Below are 24,519 nucleotides of genomic sequence, written 5' to 3'. Positions count from 1 at the left end.
AATAACACACACAAAGGGCATTCCCGGAGCATACAACTCAGGTGAACAAAGAGACTGCACTGCACCATTGGACCCTCAAGACACTTTCTACATTAGGCAATCCCACAAACACTGGGAGGCATACCAGTTATATCTAATATATAAAAGCAAATACAAAGAGACAGCTAAAATGAGGAGATAAAGAAGCAACTCCCAAATGGGGGGAAAAAAAAGAAGAAATCTCCAGAAAAAGAACTAAGTGAAATGGAGGCAAGCAACCTATCAGACAGAGTTCAAAGCTGTGGAGAGTGGATACAGCATTCAGACAGGTTCAAGCCTCGGACTGACTTGTGGCAAAGGCACATACAGATAGAGAAACCAAGATGGTGGCATAGGTAAACACCAGAGTTTGCTGCCTCGAACAACCACTTCAAAAATACAACTAAAAGACGGAACGGACATCATCCAGAACCACAGGAAGGCTGGCTGAGTGGAAATTCTACAACTAGAAGGAAAGAAAAGCATACCGAGACTCAGAGGAGGCGCAGTACGGAAGTAAAATACTAAGGTGTGGAGGTGCATGCGGAGCGGGCTGGCGGCTGAGGGCGCGGTTGTCGTTTTCAATCGGGAGGGAGTCTCAGGCTCTGAGCTCCAGTTCCGGGTGAGTCTCTAGGGACTCAGACTCATACGGGAGAAGCGGGACTGTCTGGCATTGGTCGGAACTCAAGGGAAGCTTTCTCTCCGAGGGGCTTGCAGTGATTAACGGGACAGTGAGAAGCAGAGCCTCTGAGGGCAGGACTGAGAGCAGCCATAACTGCTAGTCCCACCCTGTTGATCCCGTGGGACCCACCCTGCCCAAGCCCTGCAGGGAGGCTTTTGCTGGGTAGCCTCAGGCAAAGGCTAGATTATCACCTCCCTAGAGATCCAGGAGCCAGGAAACCCAAGAGGTCAGAGTGGGACCATCCAGTTTGCAGCTCCGTGGAACCATAAAGGACACACTCGGGGGGCAGACTCATCGAGCACCAAAGCCCCACTGAAGCAAGTCTTGCCCCAGAGGGGTGTCTCCAGCACAGAAATTCTCCCACTGCAGACACAGCTGATTCTCACAGCCAATTGGCCTGGAGGTCAATTCATCCCAGTGATACCTACAACAATCAAGGCTTAACTACAACAAGACTGTGCACAAAGACCACAAGGGGGTGCACCAAGAGTGTCCTCCTCAGGTAATTGGGGAGGCTGAACCACTTGGCCCTAGAGGACACTCAGCACAGAAAACCACTTTATCAACACAGGGAAGCATAAAAAAAGCGGAGACAAAGAAAAAGGACACAAATGACAGAAATGGAGGAAAGCAAACTACTGGATATAGAGTTCAAAACCACACTTTTAAGGTTTTTCAAGAATTTTCTAGAAACTGCCGATAAACTTAATGAGACCTACAAGAAATCTAACGAGACCCTCGAGGTTGTGATAAAGGACCAACTAGAAATTAAGCATACACTGACTGAAATAAAGAATATTATACAGACTCCCAACAGCAGACTAGAGGATCGCAAGAATCAAGTCAACGATTTGAAATACGAAGAAGCAAAAAACACCCAACCGGAGAAGCAAAATGAAAAAAGAATCCAAAAAATACGAAGATAGCGTAAGGAGGCTCTGGGACAGCTTCAAGCGCACCAACATCCGAATTATAGGGGTGACAGAAGAAGAGAGAGAGCAAGATACTGAAAACCTATTTGAAGAAATAATAACAGAAAACTTCCCCTACCTGGTGAAAGAAATAGACTTACAGGTCCAGGAAGCGCAGAGAACCCCAAACAAAAGGAACCCAAAAAGGACCACACCAAGACACATCATAATTAAAATGCCAAGAGCAAAAGACAAAGAGAATCTTAAAAGCAGCAAGAGAAAGAAACTCAGTTACCTACAAGGGAGTACCCATACGAATGTCAGCTGATTTCTCAACAGAAACTTTGCAGGCCAGAAGGGAGTGGCAAGAAATATTCAAAGTGATGAATGCCAAGAACCTACAACCAAGATTACTTTATCCAGCAAAGCTATCATTCAGAATTGAAGGTCAGATAAAGAGCTTCACAGATAAGAAAAAGCTAAAGGAGTTCATCACCACCAAACCAGTATTATATGAAATGCTGAAAGGTATCCTTTAAGAAGAGGAAGAAGAAGAAAAAGGTAAAGATACAAATTATGAACAACAAATACACATCTATCAACAAGTGAATCTGAAAATCAAGTGAACAATCTGATGAGCAGAATGAACTGGTCATTATAACAGAATCAGGGGCATAGAGAGTGGACTGGCTATTCTTGGGGGGGAAGGGGTGAGGGAGATGCGGGAAGAGACTGGACAAAAATCGTGCACCTATGGATGAGGACAGTGGATGGGGAGTGAGGGAGGATGGGGTGGGAACTGGGTGGAGGGGAGTTATGGGGGGAAAAAAGAGGAACAAATGTAATAATCTGAACAATTAAGATTTAAATAATAAAATAAAATTTTTAAAAAGTCACATACAAGTTCCAGCTTGGAGGGCAAAGCCCTCCCAGCACAATTATAGCCAAAAGACTATGGTTGTAAGCTTGACCTTATAGTCCGACCCTGCAGTCCTAGGTAGCTGAGGCATGCGGGCTGCGGGGGAGGAGGGCGGAGGGGGGTGTTGGTGCAGCAAGTGCTGCCTAAATGAAGCTTGATAGAGTTCAGAGAACAGCAACAACAGGAAAGAAGCAGATTTGAAATTCACAAGAACGTTGTAAACATCTTGCCCTTGTTTTGCTTTGTGTGATCTGACTATAAAATAAACCTTTGGCTTACAGGCTGTGTCACTGTTCCTCATCCAGGCACAGTGATCCTACCTGGCCCCAACTGTATTCTCTTGTCTGTCTTTAACGCTTCACCACCCCTCCTCAGGTTCACCCCTGGCCGTGCTGGACATGGTTCACAAAGCAATGGTTATAAAGATGCTTAAGGAACTTAGTGCAAATTGCAACAGCATGAAAAGGAAAATAGAGGCCATGAACAAGAACCAGACAGAAATGAAGAATTATATATCTTACATCAAGAACACACTAGAAGATATGAAAAGTAGACTGGGTAAAGCAGAGGATCTAATCAGCGATTTGGAAGACAAGGTAGAAATAAATACCCAATTAGAACAGCAAATAGAAAAAATAATTAAAAAGCAGGAAGGTAGGAGGGGTAAGAGATCAACCGAAGGACTTATATGCATGCATATAAGCATAACCAATGGACATAAGACACTGGGGGGTAGGGGAGGCCAGGGGATTGTCAAGGGCGGGGGGGGGGGGGGAAACATATGTAATACTCTTTGTAATACTTTAAGCAATAAAAAAATAAAATAAATAAATAAATAAAAAGCAGGAAGGTAGCTTATGGGAGCTCTGGGACAACATGAAAAGTAACAACATCTGAATTATAGACTATAAAGTCTCCAACAATTAAGTTATTAAATGGGTGAACTGGGGGTAGGTGGGTAGATGCTGGATAATGACAAAGCCTACGTCTTTTTAAAATTTCCTCTAACAAGGCCTAGTAACTAGGCCCTAGTTGGTTTGGCACAGTGGATAGGGCATCGACCCAAGGACTGAAGAGTCCCAGGTCCGATTCCGTCACGGGCATGTACCTCAGTTGCAGGCTCGATTCCTGGCTCCAGTTGGAGCATGTGCGGGAGGCAACCAATCGATGATGTGTCTTTCTCATATTGATGTTTCTCTCTCTCTGTCTCTCCCCTCCCCTTCCACTCTCTAAAAATCAATGGAAAAGTATTCTTGGGTGAGGATTAATACAAACAACAATAAAAAATTACTCTGCCAACATTTTTAGGGAACACTTAAAGTTCTTAACATTTGGGATAACAGATGCTTTTGAGTCTTATAAAAATAATTGACCCTCTCTAGAATATACATGTGAGCGTAAATGCAATGTTCCTCAGCCCATTTTAGGTTTATAGACCTACTGAGGCCATCCATGGACCCACTGCCCCTAACAACTCCTAGAAAGAGAGAATACTGCACCTGGCTAAATATACAGTTTGAATCGTAAATTTGAAGTTCACATATATGTGATTATTCCAATGTTATTTAGGAAAAATATAATTTTAACTATGAATGCCAACAGAACTTTATAATACAAAATCCTACATGTAAAATAAACTTACCTCAAAATTCACAGGCAAGTTCCGTTTAAGTGCAATCTCAAACACTTGACTTATTTCAGATTTATTGAGATTTTCTTCCTCTGATTCTCTTCCATTCACCTAAAAGAATAATAATTGTTTAGTAGTTAACTCTTATTAAAACCATCAACATCCCAGCTGTGATAAACCTTAAAAACACTGAACCTTGGCTTTATGGACTGAGCATCAAACCAGTGAGAACAAGGCCACACGCTACCATTGTCAGTGAATTTAAAAGGTTAAAAAATAAGTGTTCTATCAAACTTGGGTCAGACTGTACCTCATAAATCCACCATAAACAATGTATACATAATGGACTTTTGGGTATGAAATCAGCCTAATCATGGCATAGTGAGATGCCCTGGCTGCTCAGGCAGAGTGACTTCTAAAGCCCTCCTCAAGGACTGTCAAGTCACATTTTGGGAAAAGTCAAAACACAGGCAGACTTGTGTGGGACTTGGCAAGTTCAAATATAAGTCTCTCCACCTAACGTTTCTTATCTGGACATGAAGTCCTTGGAAACCACTTTTTCCCAAAAGGATGCAGTGGAACTATTATGAAACTGCCAAGCATCTCATACTTACTGCTGCTGGTAAAAATAAAAAAACTAATAAAGTCTCCTGAACAAAAGCTGAAACTTTATATCTGTAACCAGGTTCATTTACAGTCCTCCAACCAGGGCTTGAGCCTAAAGAGTGACAGAGATCAATTCTGCGCACGCTGATAACATGATTCTATATTGCACTGCCATGATTAATAGAAAAAATTAGATAAGCTTGGTAACAACAAAGTGCCCCCAAACCATGGCAAACAAGCTGTGTTTTTCCTTATATTATTGGGACTCTGTAGTCATACAATTGTAAAACCCCATTTCCAAGATCTGAACTATCTGACAGGAACCTGTGGCTGAAATTGTTGAGTGGGCAAGGTGTATAGGGCCATCCGGGATTTTCTTACATTTTATCAAGTACATCCTACACCTACACTGAATCATTATTTTAAGGTGTAATTAAAAGAAATAAAACTGAAAGTTTAAAAAAAATGCAATCAAGAATATAATCCTGTACAAATACGTTTACCCCAGATACTATTTATACTTCCTTCTCTACCTTCTAATGTTCTTCCAATCTAGTTTCATGTCACTCTCTGCCTGATCAAACTATTTGCATAGTATTTCTGGTTGTTTATTAAGCTAAACACACTTTTATTCCTGTTATTTAAACCCTCAGGAGAAAGAAGGCCTGCCTTTTTATGAGTGAATCCTTAAAGCCGGAAATCTTCAAGCAAGGTACCTTAAAAGGCATAGGTTTCACAGAAGCTTGGGTTGACATTTATTTGTTAAATTGGTTTTAAACTAAAAAGAAAAATAATATACTGTATTTTAAAGTTAGGTATGTTCAACAAATGGTGCTGGAAAAACTATTCACACGCAAAAAAATGAAGTTGGACCCTTACCTTACACCATATACAAAAATTAACTCAAGATGGATCAAAGACCTAAACATAAGAGCAAAAATTATAATAAAATTCTTAGAAGAAAACATCGGGGAAAGTTTCATGACACTGGGTTTGGCATGACTTCTTGGATGTAACACCAAAAGCATGGGTAACAAAAGAAACAAATAAATTGAATTTCATCAAAATTAAAAACTTTCGTGCATTAAAGGACACTATCAACAGAATAAAGACAACCTACAGAACGGGAGAAAATATATCTGATAAAAAACTGATATCCAGAAAAGAACTCCGACAAAACTCAACAACAACAACAACGAACAACCCAACTCAAAAATAGGAAAGGCTTTGAATAGACATGTCTCTAAAGAAGGTATGATGGCCAAAGAGCATGTGAAATAATGCTCAACATCACTAGGGAAATGCAAATCAAAACCACAATGAGATACCACTTTACTCCCATAAGAATGGCCACAGAAAATAGCAAGTGTTGACAGGGATGTGGAGAAATTGGAACCCTTGTATGTTGCTGGTGAGAATGTAAAATGGTGCAGCCTCTGTAGAAAAGTTTGGTGGTTTCTCAAAAAGTTAAAACACAGATTTACAATATGATCCAGCAATTCCACTTCTAGATCTATACTCAAAAGAATTTAAGTAGGGACTCAAACAGATACCTATTAGCAACATTATTCACAATCACTACAAGGTGAAAACCCAAACATCCATCAATAGATGAAAGGATAAGCAAAATGTGGCATAGTCATACAATGCAATATTATTCAGCCTTAAAAAGGAATTAAATCTTGAAACATGCTACACCATGGATGAAAACATTATGATACCTTGGAAACATTATGATAAATGAAATAAGCCAAACACAAAAGACAAATTTATCTATTTAGATGATGTATCTAGAATAGGCAAGTGCATAGAGACAGAAGAATAATAAAGGTTATCAGGGAATGGGGACAAGACGGGGGAGTCACTGTTTAACACGTACAAAGTTTCTATGTGGAATGATGAAAAAGTTCTGTAAATGATTAGTGATGATAGTTGCACAACATTGAGAATATATTTAATGCCAAAGAATAGTACACTTAAAAAATGGTCAAAATGGCAACCTTTATGTTAATGTATATTTTATCTTAATGTTTTTAAAGCAGCAAAAAAGTATGTTTTACATCAAATATTAACACATAGAAGTCTGTCAGCACATTAACTTGTGCTAACAGGTTAACCCACTTTTGTGCACAAAAGAATTTTTGACAGCTATTTATTTGAAGAGTATCCAGAAAAAAATTTAAATAAATTAACTTTTTTAAAAAAAAATGATAAACTCTCATGCTAAGTAACTGTATCAATGAGTATGTTCTCCTTATGTGCAACCAGAACAAAAGTTGGAAATAAACTAGGTGGTGAGGCTGATATAGACATCAATTGCCATGCTTGTGCCCAGTTTTCAATGTTTTTGTTCATTATTACCAGTCCAATTAGTTTTAACTTTTATTTTTAATTATGATCTATTTCAAACATACAGCAAAGTACAAACAATGTAACAGGCAACTGTGCTAGATTTAACAAATGTCAACATTAAGTACTATTGACATTAAATTTTTTTTATAAGGAACATAATGAAGCCCCTCTCATCCTCCTTTCCAAGGCAGAGTTAACACTATTCTAAAATTAAGACTATCTTTTCCAGCCACGTGTGCTTTTTTAAATGGATAAAAACAATATATATAAAATTCTGTGGTGTAAAAAAATCACATAAATTGTTTTAACTGATTGTCTTAATAAATATAAAATTCAAACTTCTAAGTTTCCACTAATGAAATGTTACTTTTCTTTTTTATATATTCAAGTTCCACATAGGTCTAATAGAAAACAGTAGTCTACTGCTAAATCTAAACTCTAAGCCAGTGGTTCTCAACCACAGTAATATTAGAATCACTTTGGAGCTTTACAAAGACAGCTGTCGGAGCCCCCTCCAAACAAATAAATTCAAATTTTTGTAGGTAGGGCTTGAATATCCATTTTATTTACAGTATTTGTTTGTTTGTTTTTAAAGTCCCCAGATGACTTTATTAGCAACCAGAGTTGAGATTCACTGCTCTAAGCCATTGCTTCCAAGGGAATTTCAATAAGGACAAAGCAGCCAGTAAAATAAAAATGCAAAAGAGGAAACAAAGGTATACATTTATTTGGAAGTGAGATTATGTTGCTCTTTTACATAAATAATTTTGATTGTATCTAAGTTGCACAAAATGTTGCAATGGGGAAGCAGCAAATGACTCAAAACAAATCCACAAATACGATTCCCAGTAAGATGGGGAAAGTGTAGTAGGCCCTTAGTCTTACCTTCATGAAGTGGGAATTACTGTTAACATCAATCCCATAGTGTATGGTTCAGCAATAAAATCTAGGCAACATTAAGAAAAGAAAAAAACACTCTGAACCATGCTTAACCCTCATTATGCCAGGAAAAAATAGTTATCACCATTTACCATCTGGCTCCAATAGACCCTTTTTACTTTTCTATATTTCAAGTCATTTTACAAATAATACAGAATAAAGGATAACAAAAATCATTTCAAAAAGAATTCAAAATAGCAAACCCAAGTTTTTATCCCAGGTTTGTAGTTTGGAAGGCATATGTACTTGAAATGAGCAAGGTCCTTTTATACAACCAACTGCTCATCGGCTGGCAAACCTGAATCTAGAGCAAAGCCCACTTGTAATGATGCCAGATTTTAAATCCATCTCCAATAGGTTCTAGCTTATCACAACTCTGATTCTTCTTGTACTGGTACTGTCAAAACACACTCTTGAAACCAACTCATAACTTCGTTGATGGGAGAACAGCCATCTTCTTTGTTCCATAACTAAAAAAATGCTTTCATTTTTAGATTTATAAAACCCAAAGAAGGATCAATCTAATTGTTGGGTTTTTTCATTGTTATTATCATCTATTTCCTTCCAATCATCTTTGTATGTACTCCTCTCTTATATCTGTTCACTTATTTTGTGGACAATAAGTGTTAAGAAATTCTGGTGCCCAAATATCATAAAGGATCAAAGGATGTTGTCATACATACTTAAAAAAAAAAATCAAAGCTGGATGGTCCAGGTTTATGTCAGAAAATATTGAAGTTCTTCTTGCTGAATGACTAAAAGAGAATACACATTTCCTTTTCATACACCATAGGAATGTATTATTCACTCGCCGATTCTTGAGTATGGGAAAACTTATCTAAGGTATCTTCTGAAGAGTCACAATTTGAGATTTTACTTAAACAATCTCACCATCGCAATTAGAGTCTAGAATGCTGCTATCTGTCTCTTTGCATTTATTTTCTGATTTGTCTAATGATAATTTGTCTTCCTCAGTCAATTTTCTTCTCTTTGCCAGTAAGGATGGAAAAATAAAAATTCTGAATTCTCACCTGGGTTCAATGAATGCTAAAAGTAGAGTAAAAAGATGGCATCTCTAGTCTTCTTTTGTATCTTCTTAAAAGACAATGCAATACATTAGGCAATGCAATAAGAACATTAAAGGATGATGTAATAATGACAATTACTTTACTACTGTATCATCTACCTAGAGATTTCATTATTCGTCCATTTTCTTATTATTTTAGTCTTGCTTATCATATTTGGGAATATATGATGAATAGTACTGAAATGATATGTAGGATGACAAACAGCAAAAATGTTTAAAAACTAGAAGAATTAAAATTTCTTACTGTAAAGATTCATAAAAAGGTCCATGGACCTACATAATCACTGTAAGATAGAATAAATTTTATTCTATTTTAAAAATAAGTATATTTTCTCTTTTCTTTGTAAGACATCTAAAAAAAGAATAAAGGTCATGCAGTGTAAATCCTTACAGAGCTTGGAAATAAAGCTCAAAAATAAAAACTGAGTTCAGTGGACCCTGATCATATAATGAGGATTAAAGTCTCCAGTTTAAGTTTTAGTTCTACCTAAATATATCCCTGGTCCAAGTGAAGATAAGGACTCAAGACCAGGAAGAAACTTCAGTACAATTTCTTAAAAGTTTGTCGTCTACCACTACCAAGAAAAAACTTTAAAGTTTGATATAACAGTCAGGATAGAAACTGCGCTCACACACACATGGCTTTTTTGTTTACCTAAACACAATCAGTATCACACTAAATGCATAACAGCAGTTCTGGTAACAGCAGTTCTGGATCTTGAGTCCCTCCATTCAATAAATTATGAGCCGCCTTTCATACCTATGTATACAGATTTACCACACTCTGGTTCTCCCTTTGATAAATGTATACATATAGCCATTTCCTTACTAATGGAAATGGCTAGCTCCTGTTTTTCCCTATTACTGATACTGTAGCTATGACCATTTTACTCCTAACAGCTCAGACACTTAAGTCATCCTTTATTAGCACAAGCCTTAGATTTAAAATAAAGTAAAAGTGCTTTCCCAATTTTTGCATGATTGGCTGGGAAGGTACGTCCTGCCCTGCTCTTTAGCTCATCCTTAGTCTCAGCTTTAATGACTTCCTCAGAGAGAACGTCTCTGAATACTCCACCATTACTCCACTCTAACCAAGGCATTTTATGCTTTCAATGCATGATGCTTTTCCATTCTAGCACTCACTGCACTTTTGATACTAATGTTAAGGTCTGTCAACTCCATTCAACTAAGTTCCACAGGGGGAGGGTCCCAGCACAAAGCCTGTTACCAAGGGGCCAGACTATCCCTGCCTTGTAGAGATAGTGGCTATGTTCTAGAGAAGATGAACCGATTCACCACACAATCACATTTTCTAAAACTTTCAACAGCACAAAGGACAATTTGTTTAAAATGACAACTTCCAATGCTGGTAGGCTGTGGGCAAACAGGCTGCTCACGCCCTGTTGGGAGAGGACTAAAATGGTACCATGTTTCTGGTGGGGATCCTAGCCACATACATGACCTTGAAATTCCACTTCTAGGACTGTGGCTCACAAAAATAGCCACAGACATACACAAAGATTTAACTACAACAATGTTCTAATCTAGACGATGTATTTTGTAACAGGAAAAACTACAAACAACCTAAATAACCACGCCTCCGTTGAAATAAAAAAAACGGGTATGTGCATACAATGGAACTATTAAAAGGTGCTTAGAGAGTTCACTGGTTTTGTTCAGTGGTTAGAACACTGGCCCATGTACCAAAGGGTTGCAGATTTGATTCCTGGTCTAGGGCACAGTTAAAGGCACATACCTGGGTTGCAGTTTTGCTTCCCCACTCCTGGTTGGGGCAAGTGCAAGAGGCAACCAGTTGATGCATGTGTGTGCGTGTGTGTGTGTGTGTGTGTGTGTGTATCTGTCTCTCTCTCTCTCTGTTCTCTCCCTCCCCATCTGAAAAGCAATGAAAAAAATGTCCTCAAGTGAGGACTTAAAAATAAAGAGGATTTTTTTTAAAGGTACTTGGATACACGTTGAATCCGAGTCCTCCATGGAATTAAATGGCATGATATTCATGATAAACACATCAGGGAAAAAGGTGGTTACTGTACAATATCATTCCTTTATTAAATTTAAGTATGCTTTATTGATTTCAGAGAGAGGGAGAGATAGAAACATCAATGAGAGAGAGAATCATCGATCAGCTGCCTCTTGCACGCCCCCTCCCACAACCTGGGCATGTGCCCTGACTGGGAATTGAACTGTGACCTCTTGGCTCATGGGCTCAATCTCTGTGCAACATTGGCCAGCACATCATCCCATTTTTTGTAAAATTGATAGGTGCATGTATTTACTTGTATATGCACTGACATCACCAATATGTTTATGATTTTCTACAAGTGGTAAATTTATAAATCATTTTTCTTTTTTTGAATTAAAAAATTTGTATAGTTCATATGCATTACTTGTAAAAAAAAATCAAGTTTTCTTTTGAAAATATCTGTCTTTACCCCCTTCTACCCATCTACCAGGAGGCCTGGTAAATCAGGGGCAGCTTGTTTAGATGGTAGGCCAAGTGTTCTATTTACTACTTCAAAGAAAAAGTTTTATCCTTTTTAATTCTCATTTTCGAAGCACTGGTTAAAGCCAGTCTCTGAGCCATTTCTGAAGGTCACTGTCTCTACCTCAGCTACACAGAACTAGAGAAGGGGAAAGAGGAGGAAACAAAGGGCACAAGTAGATCTGAACCTTACTCTTGGCAAAGCTCCTCACAGACATGAGATGAGCCCAAAAGAGCATGTCTACTACAACTCTGCCCACAGGCCTGAGCCAAGCACCACTGCTCTAGTAACTGATGGGCAGGCACTTTCCCTTTCTGACAATAAACTGAGTACTTCCAAGGGGGGGAAATGGCCTGGAAAACACTGATAATACTTAGGACTTGCGGTTCCTGAACCCTGACCATACTTTACAATGACTCCAAGAGCACATTAAAAAAAAAAAGCAAAAGACAGACTTCTGGGTCTCACCCTAGACCTACTGTATTAGAATCATGTAGGTTGGGCCAAGGGATTTAAAAAAAACAAAACAAAAAAAAACCTCAAAATGATTCTGAAGCAGACAACCCACATACCAGTATTCAGTGATCTTTTAACAACTGCTGGCTAGAAGGAACCAAGAAATACCTGTTCCATCTGACTCCAATTAGATTAGTATCAAAGTCAAGTCAAAAATGAAAGGTCTCCAACATGACTCAAGTTACACTAGCTTTGGTGTTTTACCAAATCTCATCACTGGGAAGCTCATCCTTTTAACTTCAGCAAATCCCCCTCTTCTAAGTTACAGTCCATTCTCTTTTATATGGTCACATTGGACCCTGGAAACAGATCATCTCTGTTAAAATGTGTGATTACATTGGAAGATGAAAATAAGCTGTAACAAAACAAAAAGAACTCCTCCTACCCCTGTGTGGCCAGCCCTGAAGCCACAAAGCACCATCCTGAGCTGGGGCATCCTGGGGGGCAACTGAACACAATGAAGCACAGCAAGGGTCATACCTATCATCACATTTAGACCAATGTTCTATGCAAGATACTTTTCTCTGTGAAACTGTTTCTTGAACAGGAAAAATCTAATGCTTCCCAAGGATATTTTCAGGTGGTATTTCGGGCTGTGATTCAAAAAAATCATGAAATCTCAATGTTTTCTACCCAGTGAGTTTCTTCTGGACCTAGGAAGTAAGACTATGCCTTACCAGAGATATTTACTAAGATTCTGACCCCTGACAGTGGCATGGAGTTGCTGATTTCCTAAGTCCCATATTCCTATTTAGTCACAGAGTTAAAATACTTTTCCCATTCTGTTAGTTTTAAAAAAGGGCCCAAATTCTTTGATACTGCTCTCATCCAAAAGTAGGGTTCTCAACACTGTGAAATGTACTGAAAGCCACTGAACTGTAGGCTTGAAATGATTTAAATTGTGAATTTATACTATGTGAACTCTACCTGAATTTTTTAAAAAGTACAATTCTCGCCTCGCCAGTGTGAGCGTAAACCTATGAACCAGGAAGTCATGATTCATAACACATGCCCAGGTTGCGGGCTCGATCCCCCATGGGGGACATGCAGGTGGAAGCCAGATAAATAATTTTCTTTCATCATTGATGTTTCTAGCTCTCTCTCCCTCTCCCTTCCTCTCTGAAATCAATAAAAATTTATTTTTTAAAAATTTAAAAAAAAGTTTTAAGTACGATTCTCCATCTCCTCCTCTGGAATCTAGACTCTGTGCCTGCTTGACCTGTAGAATAGGGCAGAAATGCTAAAGAAACTGGCAATTGTTTCTATTCTGTCTTCTACGATATTCACTCCTGGAATTCAGACACCATACCGTGAGGATGTGTAAGCAGTTAATTAAGAGAGGACCTGAAGTCTTCGAACCCGAACCCTCACTTAGCTCCTAGACAGCAGCTAGCAATAACATACTAGCCACGTGAGGGATTCTCCAGCCCCTACAGAGCTGCCTCAGCCAAAGTTATGTGGAACAAACTCTCCCTGCCAAACTCCACCTAACCTGCAGATTCATGAGCAAAATAAATGCCCGTAGGTGTTTAAGCCACTAAGTTTTAAGATAGTTTGTTATGCAGCAATAGAGAACTGATTCTTGAATATAATAGAGTGGCTAGTCAAAAATGGCTTCAGAAAATTCTCTAACCTGGTACCGTAAATCACAGTAAATTCTGACAAGTATAATCTTTATCACCAAAGAATTCATTCATGCATGTTCTTCACAACTTAAGTGACTCACATTCTTTCTAAATGTTCACTCAAAACTATGCATCTGACTTCCTTGCTAAGAAATGTCTTTGAAGAGAGAGAAAAGGCAAGAAAGCTACCAGGGCACAAAATCTCTTAAGCTATCAAGCAACAAAAAATATGGACAGCTCTCAATGCATCTTCTTAGAAAAAGCAACTTGAGGTGATTTTTTCATACCACCCTCTTGCTCAGCCCAAAGCATCAAGGAGCTTCAACTCTGCTCTCTCCTTACCTCCAGCCTCTCAGGCGGGGGCTCATTCTGCAGGATCCTCAAAGCTTTTGCAGCAGCATCGTGTTTTGCAGCTTGTCTTGTCTTTCCTTTCCCATTAAATTGCTGTCCTCCCACAGAGAGTTCAACTTGATAAAGTAAGGGTGGTACTGGAAATGGGTAAAAGTACCTAAAAATAAAAGGGGGTGAGCAAAATTAGTCTCAGATTGATAAGTCCCCCATACATTCTCTGGAAAATTGCAGGTACTTCCTTCATTATGGGTCTTAATTGCATTAGTGTTTGCTTGCCAATGAGGACTCCTCATCATATATGCAGGGCAAATTTATTCAGGATTAAAACTGTCACAGAGTATTTACAAACTCTATAGTGAATTAAGCTTTGCTGAATCAGAAAATTTAACTTGCTCCACTTTCTCATATCTGAGTCATACTTGCATGTCTCCACAAAAGGCTGGGAATTTTTAAACAGAAGTCTTTTCAAAAGGACCCTCATTTCTGGAAATCCCAAAAGCCGGTAGCCTGGGAGAGGCTGGATTACAGAGTTTGTATTTTTAAAATGGTTTTGGACACCCCCACCCCCACCCCCACCCCCCGCCCTGCCAAGCAGGGCAGGGAAATGAAGACTTGCAATTTTAATCATCTCTCTATCCACCAATGTCTTATGACTGAGAGCAGAAGCTTTTTAGCACATGGCATTTTCAGTTTGAATGAGTATTGTACTATACCTGAATGCCAAGGCTATTTAAAAAGCACAGAAGTTCAAATGTCAAAAACTACCCACTAAATAATACTCAGGTAATCACTGAATGCTGCAATTCCCAGTACTGCGGGAATCATGATAAAATGTGACTCAGTTACACAAAGCAGTTACAAGGGTGATCTTTAACCAAACTGCTTGGGGCACACAGTGAGGAACATGCTCAGGCCCTTTCCAATGACAGAAGACAAAAGAGCATCAAGATGCATTCCAAAGATACCAACACAATGAAGACCGACTTCAACATCCAGCAGGCCAAAGATGACCAAATTATCATGTGCCCCATAATGTATAGATTTCATTCTGTGTGAAAGATAGATACATTTTCACCTATATTTAAAACACACACATACCTTGGGGGATAAGCACCTCCTCTCATGTTGTAGTTATAGGTGGACTGCATCCGAGAATAAGGGTCAACAGGCTTATACATTGGTTTTTTTCCAAGTTTCATGCACAGTGCATTTAGCTCTACAGTAGGGGTTATGCTGTCTGCAACACAGAATTAACACAGGAACTTTTTCTTTTTTCTGACATGAGAATGATAGTCACTAAAATAAAAAAGAATAGCATGCTTTCTATTAATTGAATTCATGATAACAGTTCATGAGAGAGTCTAAGTACTTCACTGGTAGGCATCAGGTCAGGAAATCCAATAATCTGCTGTGATCTCTAGATATTAATACACAGTTAAAGGCACAAAATGTACTTTAAGGCAGCGGTCACCAACCTTTCAGACCTCACGGACCACCAGTGGTCCACAGCCACCAATTGTCCACGGACCACCAGTTGGTGAGTGCTACTCTAAGAGCTATTAGAGGGAGCAACAATTTAACACAACATGTTATCAGTGAAAGCCACATATTCCAGTTGTCACAAATATAACTTCCATGATTAAAAAATCCCAGATGAGTCCAGCGGTTGAGCATCGACCCATGAACCAGGAGGCATGGTTCGATTCCCAGTCAGGGAACATGCCTGGGTTGCGGGATTGATCCCCAGTAGGGGGGGCATGTAGGAGGAAGCCGATCAATGATTCTCTCTCATCATTTATGTTTCTATCCCTCTCTCCCTCTCCCTTCCTTTCTCTGAAATCAATAAAAATGTATTTTAGAAAATCCCAGGTAAGCCCTAGCCGGGTGGCTCAGTTGCTTGAAGCATCATTCTGTACACCATTAAAGGTTACGGGTTCAATTCCCAGTTGGGGCACATACAGGAGGCAACCAATCGATGTTTCTCCCTCACATTGTTTCACTTTCACTTTCTCTTTCTCTTCTCTCTCTCTCTCTCTCTCTCTCTCTCTCTCTCTCTCTCTCTCTCTCTCTCTCTCTCTCTAAAGCCTGACTGGCATGGCTCAGTGGTTGAGCGTCAACCTATGAACCAGTAGGTCACAGTTCAATTCCCAGGGGTTGCAGGCTCAATCCCCAGTGGGGGGCTTGCTGGAGGCAGCCAATTATGATTCTCTCTCACCATTGATGTTTCTCTCTTTCCCTCTCCCTTCCTCTCTGAAATCAATTTAAAAACCATATTTAAAAAATAATAAATAAAATCAATAAAAATGTATCCCTAAGCCCTGGCCAGTGTTCTCAGTGGTTAGAGCATAGGTCCGTGCACTGAAGGGTCTTGGTTCAATTCCTGGTCAAGGGTACATACCTGGGTTGCAGGTTTGCTCCATGCCACAGGTGGTTGGGGAGCCTGTGGGAGGCAACCAGTCAAATCTCTATCATCAATTTCTCTCTCTCTTGGCTCCTCCCACACACACACACCCCGCCAACTTCCTCCCTTCCACTCTGAAAAGCAATGGAAAAAATATCCTCCGGTGAAGATTAACAAAAACAAAACATATCCTCAGGTGAGGGAAAAAAATCTTAGGTGACTGCCCAAATCATTGTTATTGTTTGGGAACACTTAACCAATATAACTTTTATTTTTTAAAATATATTTTTATTAATTTCAGAGAGGAAGGGAGAGGGAGAGAGAGATACAAATATCAATGGTGAAAGAGAATCATTGATCGGCTGCCTCCTGCATGACCCACACTAGAGATCGAGCCCGCAACCTGGGGATGTGCCCTAACAGGTAATTGAACGGAGACCTACTGGTTCATAAGTAGATGCTCAACCACTAAGCCAGGCCGGCCAGGCCTGATATAACTTTGGTTGTACTGATTTACTGGATTATTGGCTTACACTTAGAAGTATGTTTGTACACACCATTTTATAGAACAATGCATTTATTAAGTACTAACTGGATCAAAGGACTGTGCTAAGCTTGAAGGACACATTCTTGTCCCAGAGGAACTCAAAGAAAACAAAATACACTCAAAGAACTACAACAAAATGTATAATAAAGGCAGGTACAGAAACACTGAGAAGACAAGTAAATTCTATCTGGTGAAGTTAGATGAGAACCACAAAATATTCAGATATTTCCATTCTCACTATTTATAATGGGATTGGGGGAATCAATCATGTGGTAATACTAGTTAGGAAAATGAGTTGTTTTCACATACAACAGGAGCAAATATATCTTGGGTTACCTCAGAATTATCAACTTTAGAAAATACACACTATTCATTTTCCAATTTTTTTCTAAGTTCATCCAATTCATAACTCTTCAAAAAAACAACAACACAACTTGGAAACATTAGTGTCAGTGCACAATCACATTTAAAAACACTTTCATATCAAACACAGAACAACACTAGCAATGGCAAAGTTCAATATAAATGCACACAAAAAGCCACTTTAAAATGCTTCTTTTGGGTATTATATTGAGGAAAACAAAAATGTCTTGATTCAGTACTATAACTGGTCTGACTAAATTTAGTGCATGAATCAAATTTGTAAGAATATTTCTGGATTTGCAAAATCAGAGGGTCACATGAATAACCAACCCATTTCTACCTAACATCAGAATTATATTTATTTAATTCATATAGTTGCATATTAAATATAACTTAAATCATTTTAAGATCAACTCTGACCCATCACATTTATCTGCAGAAGAGAATGAATTTAAAGACACAATACCACAAAGAAATCAAAAGCAATGAGAAAGGTGGACTAAAGTCTTCCAGGATCATTCCTGCATACAAAAGGCCTGGGATAACTTCATGTGCTTCAAGGGTAACTGCTAAAATAGCCATTCCTCCCGCCAGGTCAGGGGTTCCCAACCTTTCAGCAGACACTCTTCTTTATTAGTATTTTTCTCATTTGGTTTCCTTGTTTGAAGAGATATTATCTACTGATTTGTACTTATTTTCTCATTCTTTTTAAAGATCAGGAGACATAGAACTGACAATCAGGGTTTCTGATCAACATGTTATAATCACTATCAGCACACTGAATTGAAGTGATTCTAACTAAAACCTACATTCGTGGCAATCTGTACACTTATGGGGGGGGGATGTATTTTCACTTAGCTTTTCTGAAATTTTAGTCATTGTTTGGTGACACCCCCACCTCCCATGAATGCTTCTCCAGACCATCAGGAATGGAGGGACCACAGATTGGGAACCACTGCTATAGCGTTGGGATAAGCATTTGCCACTGGTAGTGCAGAATCTGTGCTTTCAAAAATCAACAAGTTAGTTAAGAAATAATTCATATACATACTAAATGGGTACCTCTAGACATACTTTTGAAAGGAACCTGTCTTGGCCCATGCATAATACCTGGATTCCTTCCTTCGCTACGAAAAGGGCGGACTATGGGTTTAGGAAATTTTGTTCCTTCCAAAGCTTTGGCAGCAGCTGTGTGTTGGGCTTTTTTAATACTAGTTCCTTCAGCTTCCCAGCGCTGATCTCCAAGTGTTAGCTGTACTGTAAACACCTACAAATGAAAATTGTGAGCTCTCAATTCATGAAACCTGCTGTTAGTTATAATGTCATTTGGACCTTGAACATATTTTATGTCATGGTTTAAAAGGCCTGGTCATTATATTGGTAATTTATCTCATCACCACCTTTTTTGGTTTTTATAAACACAAAAAGATACATATGTGTGTGTGTGTGTATATATATACATGTGTGTGTGTCTGTGTGTATATATATCAATAAGAATGTATATACACACACTCAAAATTTCTCTATTTATATATATAAAATAGCACTCCATGAAAAAAACTATGCTTTAAAAGATGGGGGTACATACAGACATTGTAAAATGTTTTCTTATATATTAGACACATTATTTGGAAGTCATCCAAATAGATACTCTCTTCCAATTACTTCTCATGGAAGAAATTTAGCAAACTTGATTTAGATACATAACAGCATCTCATATAAATTAAGGTATCTGTTTTGATGTTGTATTGTGTTTGTGGACTCTTGCCTGAAAGCACAACCCCAGTAGGACAAAACTTGAATAAATGTGGAAATGTCAGCAGGTTCTAAAATGCTGCCTTTCACTTTCCTAAGATTGCACTATTCAGACGCTGCCTCCACTTTCAGAAAAAAATCAGATTCACAGCAAGCAGAGCTAAAAAATGTTTCAGAATTCAATTTTAAGGAGGCATCCAAAACAGCTAATTTCGTTCTCAACAAATGGCCTCTTTTTAAAGTATAAAGGTAACTCCACTCCACTCTTAAAATTAGGTTATGTTAATGCTCTCAGTATTGAGTTAATACTGTCAGAAATGATGACCCATCAGAGCATTGTGATTCATTAATTTTGGTGTCCAACTGAAGAATAACCTAAGAAGCTTGGTAAAATACACACCCTGAGAGATTTCCAATTAATAACATGAGGGACAACTGAACATGTCTAATTTTAATAAGTTCCAAAGTGATTTTGATGCACTCTAAAGTGAGACTCACTACTTTGGAGCTTTATTCTCCTGATTTTATCACTGAATATAACTTTATTTTATTTAAAATAATTTATATGAGAAATTTTGACTTTAGTATGTCTAAGTCATTTCCGTTTGGTGCATAAAGGGAGGGGACGACTTGCCTTCATAGCCAATTTTTCTTATAGGCCTTAACTTTAGGATTCCCTCCGTGCACAGCTTCCACTAAAGGGGAAAAATGAAAGACTCCTTCATCCCCCTTGAAACATGGGGCTTCCTGTATTTATGCTGCAGTTCAAAAGGTTAGTTATTTAAGCACCAACAGCATGAACACAAACCCCTGGCTGGCCTGTGAAGCCTGAGCAGAAGCCTGCAATGCTGTGCAAGCCCTGGGTCATGATTGTGATTCTTTCATGGAAAGACACTGAAGGGGAAACGCTAAAAAACAAAATTAAGAGTTAATTCCATTAACCGTCTTGCCTTTCTCCAGAACCTTACTCATCCAGTGCTGTTGTCACTCTGTTGCCTTCTGTGTGGAGGGGTGGTAGCAAGTCAGAATCTTAGTTTTTATAAAATGAAGTGTACACCAGACCTCTGACTTTCTAAATAGTCTAACAGTCAACTAGGAGGGAATAACTTTTCCTCTTTGAACGAGTTGTAAGTTTTTAAAAAATGCAGTTATAGCCCTAACCAGTTTGGCTCAGTGGATAGAGCGTCAGCCTGTGGACTGAAAGGTCCCAGGTTCGATTCCGGTCAAGGGCATGTACCTTGGTTGCAGGCACATCCCCAGTGGGGGGTGTGCAGGAGGCAGCTGATCGATATTTCTAACTCTCTATCCCTCTCCCTTCCTCTCTCTGTGAAAAATCAATAAAATATATTTTTTAAAAAATGCAGTTATAGATTGACCACACAGCCTAATTACTTATAGTATTAAAGTTCAAGTAAGGAAGTACATATTTTAAAAATATCAAAATAGTTAATAAAGGGAATCCCAAAGTGAAGGTCTGCAAAAAAAATCCCATATAAGAAACAGAACAGTTATAGAAAATGACTAATTGCCTGCTGAAAGTAAAGTAACTTTTCAAAATATGCGTTAGAATAATGTTAAAACTAGCTTCATGTGAGTGGAAAATCTGTTTTTCTTAAATACATAATTATTTAATAATAATAGCTACCATTTCTCAAGCATTTACTAAGTGCCAGGCATTGTGCTTCATACTTTATCATATTCTCTCATTTAGTTTTTACAATAGACCTATTTGGTAGGTATTATTATTCCCATTTTACAGATGAGGAAACCGAGGTTCAAAAAAAGCAGTATCTTGCTTAATGTCACAAAACTAATAAGAAGCTAGGATTCAAACCCAATTCTGTCTAACGCCAAAGGCCATTTACCTAACCTATGCTATGGTTCCTAATTATGATAGTGGTTGGTGTTACTTTTAGTCAAATGAAAAGAGAAACTTGTTATTATTTAAGGCTTCAGGTTTGCATGTCAACAAAAATGAGACATAAAGAGACAATTCATTAAAACTAGTATCAGAAACAGAAGGCTAAATTCCTTATCTCTCATACTGTAACTTCTCATACTATATCCTTTCATACTACACTGGCAACAGATAAAGCTAGATATGCAAACATTTAAGTTCCAAGATCTGCATTAGCAAGAATATTAAACAAGCTTAAAAAAATGAATTCCTGAACAAATAGTAAACATTTACATTATAGTCATTATTCATTCTCTAAGATAAGGGGAATGACAAGGATAACTGACACCAGAGACAATTCGAAAATACTTTGAGACCGATTCCTACCTCTCATCTTCAAACTTTTTACTTGATGGCTAATAAGTGGCAAAACTGATTTTCAGCTCACCCCTCTCCCTGCCCAGTCTAAGGTATGCTTGTAAACGAGCAGGAAAGAAGCCAGAGGTAGGCTGTAGCCAGGAGGGCGAGAGCCTGGAAAACTCACAGGAAATCATTTGCAGGTGGTTGAGAATATACTAATTGGAGCTTTAAAAGCAAAATGTCCTAAACAGAAATATATCTTTTATTTGACCCATTCTACAAGGATGAAAAAAGAAGCAACTTGCCAAAATCTGTATCTTTTCAATCTCTTTAAGACAACCACAGCAGTTTGAAAATACGTATTTTGAATCACAGCACCACTCACAACAGTATAAAAAAAGAGAGAAAACATTCCTGATGGGTTATAAATGCACAAGCAGCATGAACAATATTTACCTTACAGTGAGCTGGACCTTGCTCACGCAAAAGCTTATACTCAGGCTGAATCTTGTTGAAACGGGCTAACTCATTCACAAGACACATTGGGGTTTTCTCTTTGGGGTGTGCCATGCTAGAAGGAACTGAAAAATAACGTAAGAGCATTGAAGTCAAGTATATAGACTGCTGCTCTCCTATGGATATGAAAAAGACGGAAAACAAACTGAAGGTCTAAGGATTTAGAGTGGCAGTAATGCAAAACTGCAAACCACAATGGGGGCACATGTCTGAAGACAGCTGGAAACTTTTCTGAACCAGTTGAGGCCAGCTCACCTGGGAGAGGGTGTCTTCAAAAGAAAGAGAATAAGAAGTCAGGGGAATAACTAAACCATGGCAGGCAAGCAAGATCTGAAATCAGATGAAGCACAGCTATTATAACTAACCAAGAGAGTAACAAGGAGGTCTTTTGAGCAGACATACACTGGTTACGGCAACAGCTGTCAGCTGTATTCTAGTCGTTATTTCACAACACGCAACATGCCAATACCATTTCTCAAACAATAACTGTCATTTTCCACACACTTAACTTCTCATTCCAGGGTGTCCCCTAGTCTGATCTCCAGAGGCTGTCATCCTCAGATCTTAGCTAATTTTGAAAATTATATTAAGTTAAATAAAATGGCCTCAGTGGGCAGGAGCTTTACAAAGTCAATAGAATGCAGATATAAGACACATTAGAAGAAAAAGCAATAAATCACAGCGAACTGAAATAGTTGATGCCATTGCCTTTTAAGCCGGACTCAAATGGCAAATGTGGGTAAAAATGAATCTCTAGGATTATGACAAGTCAAGAATGCTATCTGGTGAGCCAGTCCAACGAAGTCTAGAGCCATGCAGCTCAGAGTGGGACAAGCTAACACTCTAAGAATAGATTTACAAAGTAAAGGAAATAAAATAATGAAATGCAAAGGAAATTATCAGGTGTAAGGGGTAGAAAGGCACTTGTTACAAGGTGACTCTGGCATGGAGACACCACGCTCACACTCCACTTACTTGGTTTTGCCACTTTAGGGAGTGAGAGAGAGAATATTGTTTTTAGTTTTTTGGTTTTTTTATTCAGGTGTTTCTTTTCTAATCAATGAGCACATTTTTAGTTTCCTAATAATCAAATTTCAGTGCCTCTAAATTTACTTTCTTTTTATAAATCTCTGCTTCTTCGTTTAATCTCTAATTGGTCCTCACTAGGATTTCTAAACTACCTCTGGAATCTCAACTTAAACTTATTAAAAATAAAAATTAACAAATGCCAATGCACTCTTCTGCTTGCCAGTAAAGATGACTGCCCCCTTGCTTGGGATAAATTCTTAGAGACATACAAAAAGGGGCTTACAAGAGTTCTTTGTCAGTTCTGGGAAATAATTTTAAAAGCAGAATTTTCCCATACAACAATGACTATCCAAAGTGGAATTTACTGTTCAATTCTCTCTGCCAGCCACCACTTTACAACAGACTAGACATTATAGTTTAGTTTTCAATTCTCTTTTTTTACACTTTGAAAAAGTCTGTCAACCAAGGCCTCCATTCAACCCAATGCACAACCAAGTGTTTTATATCTGAGATAAAAAAGCTTGGGCAGTAATATTTTCTTCTTCTTAAAGGTAAATATGAGAGCTCCCTAGCTCTGCAATCTACTCAGATCAAAAAACAGGCTGAGAACACATTTGAAACAGAAGACACTTGGATTCATACGCTTGCTTACCTGCAGCTGCAATGGTGGGTGTAATAGATGCAGAGGGTAAAGCAGAGTTTTGAATAGGTCTACCTGCATTTTCAGAGGGCAGAGAGCTAGTAGAAGAAGGAATACTCATCAAAGGCTGTGAGAGAAGAGACTGGTTCTTGTTCAGTATTTGGCTCCCTGAGAGAGCAGCAGATGGGTTCTGAACTTGCACTTGAACTTGAGACATGGTCACTTTCAACAAAAGTGAACAACTGCAGGTAAACAGCTTTCAGTGCAGGTTAATTCAGTGCTATGAAGTCTAAAGTTCTACCTAAAAGTTGTAAGGGAAAGAAAATAAAAAGGTAAATTATAGAGGAGATATGTAATTGCCAATGTTCAGTCACAACTGGTGTCACCTTCTGAAGTATGAAAATAGCCCAATTTAGCATGTAGCTATGTCCATGTATTAGAACTGTTTCTCCTTGGTATACAAGAAGGTTCCTGGTTTTGTGACTTTCTCAGTGTTTTTAAATTACTTACAATACCCTTATGTTCTGCATGTTCATTTTATGAAGAAAATCAATAGGGTATCATAATATTTATTGGTGACTATTAAGAGTTATAAATTACAACTTATATTAAAAAATGTTAAAATATGGAGAGGTTTTTCCATACTATATGAAATATAGTAAAAGTTCTGGCCTCAAAATTCTAGGAAGCTGAAAGCAAACTGGTTGTAACACCATTAATAGGTGAATGTAAATACTGCTTCCATTTAAGGGCAACGTGCTCAGATTGGCACCTTTAGAGCTTTCCTTTAGATTGACTGAAGAAAGAGAAGAATTCTCACTTCTGCTGTTTCTTTTTATGATGATAAAAGATCAATTTGTTTTCCTAAGAGTTT

At 38.3% G+C, this 24,519-nt stretch overlaps 1 protein-coding gene across 1 annotated transcript in view; it reads right to left on the bottom strand.

Annotated features, from left to right (window-relative positions):
* Positions 1-23,862, bottom strand: part of STAU1 (staufen double-stranded RNA binding protein 1) — a gene marked incomplete at its 5' end in the record, with an annotated part of 44,790 nt that extends 20,928 nt beyond the window's left edge. Inside the window, 6 exons of the mRNA XM_081098034.1 lie at positions 4,173-4,271; positions 14,129-14,294; positions 15,236-15,374; positions 18,511-18,715; positions 21,917-22,041; positions 23,658-23,862. Of these exons, the coding sequence (XP_080954160.1) occupies positions 4,173-4,271; positions 14,129-14,294; positions 15,236-15,374; positions 18,511-18,715; positions 21,917-22,041; positions 23,658-23,862 (939 nt within the window). The remainder of the gene's footprint in view (positions 1-4,172; positions 4,272-14,128; positions 14,295-15,235; positions 15,375-18,510; positions 18,716-21,916; positions 22,042-23,657) is intronic.
* Positions 23,863-24,519: the final 657 nt, after the last annotated feature.

This window comes from Myotis nattereri, assembly GCF_964212035.1.
Source record: "Myotis nattereri genome assembly, chromosome: 8".
Taxonomy (NCBI): Eukaryota; Metazoa; Chordata; class Mammalia; order Chiroptera; family Vespertilionidae; genus Myotis; species Myotis nattereri.
This window is presented reverse-complemented; position numbering and strand designations above follow the sequence as displayed.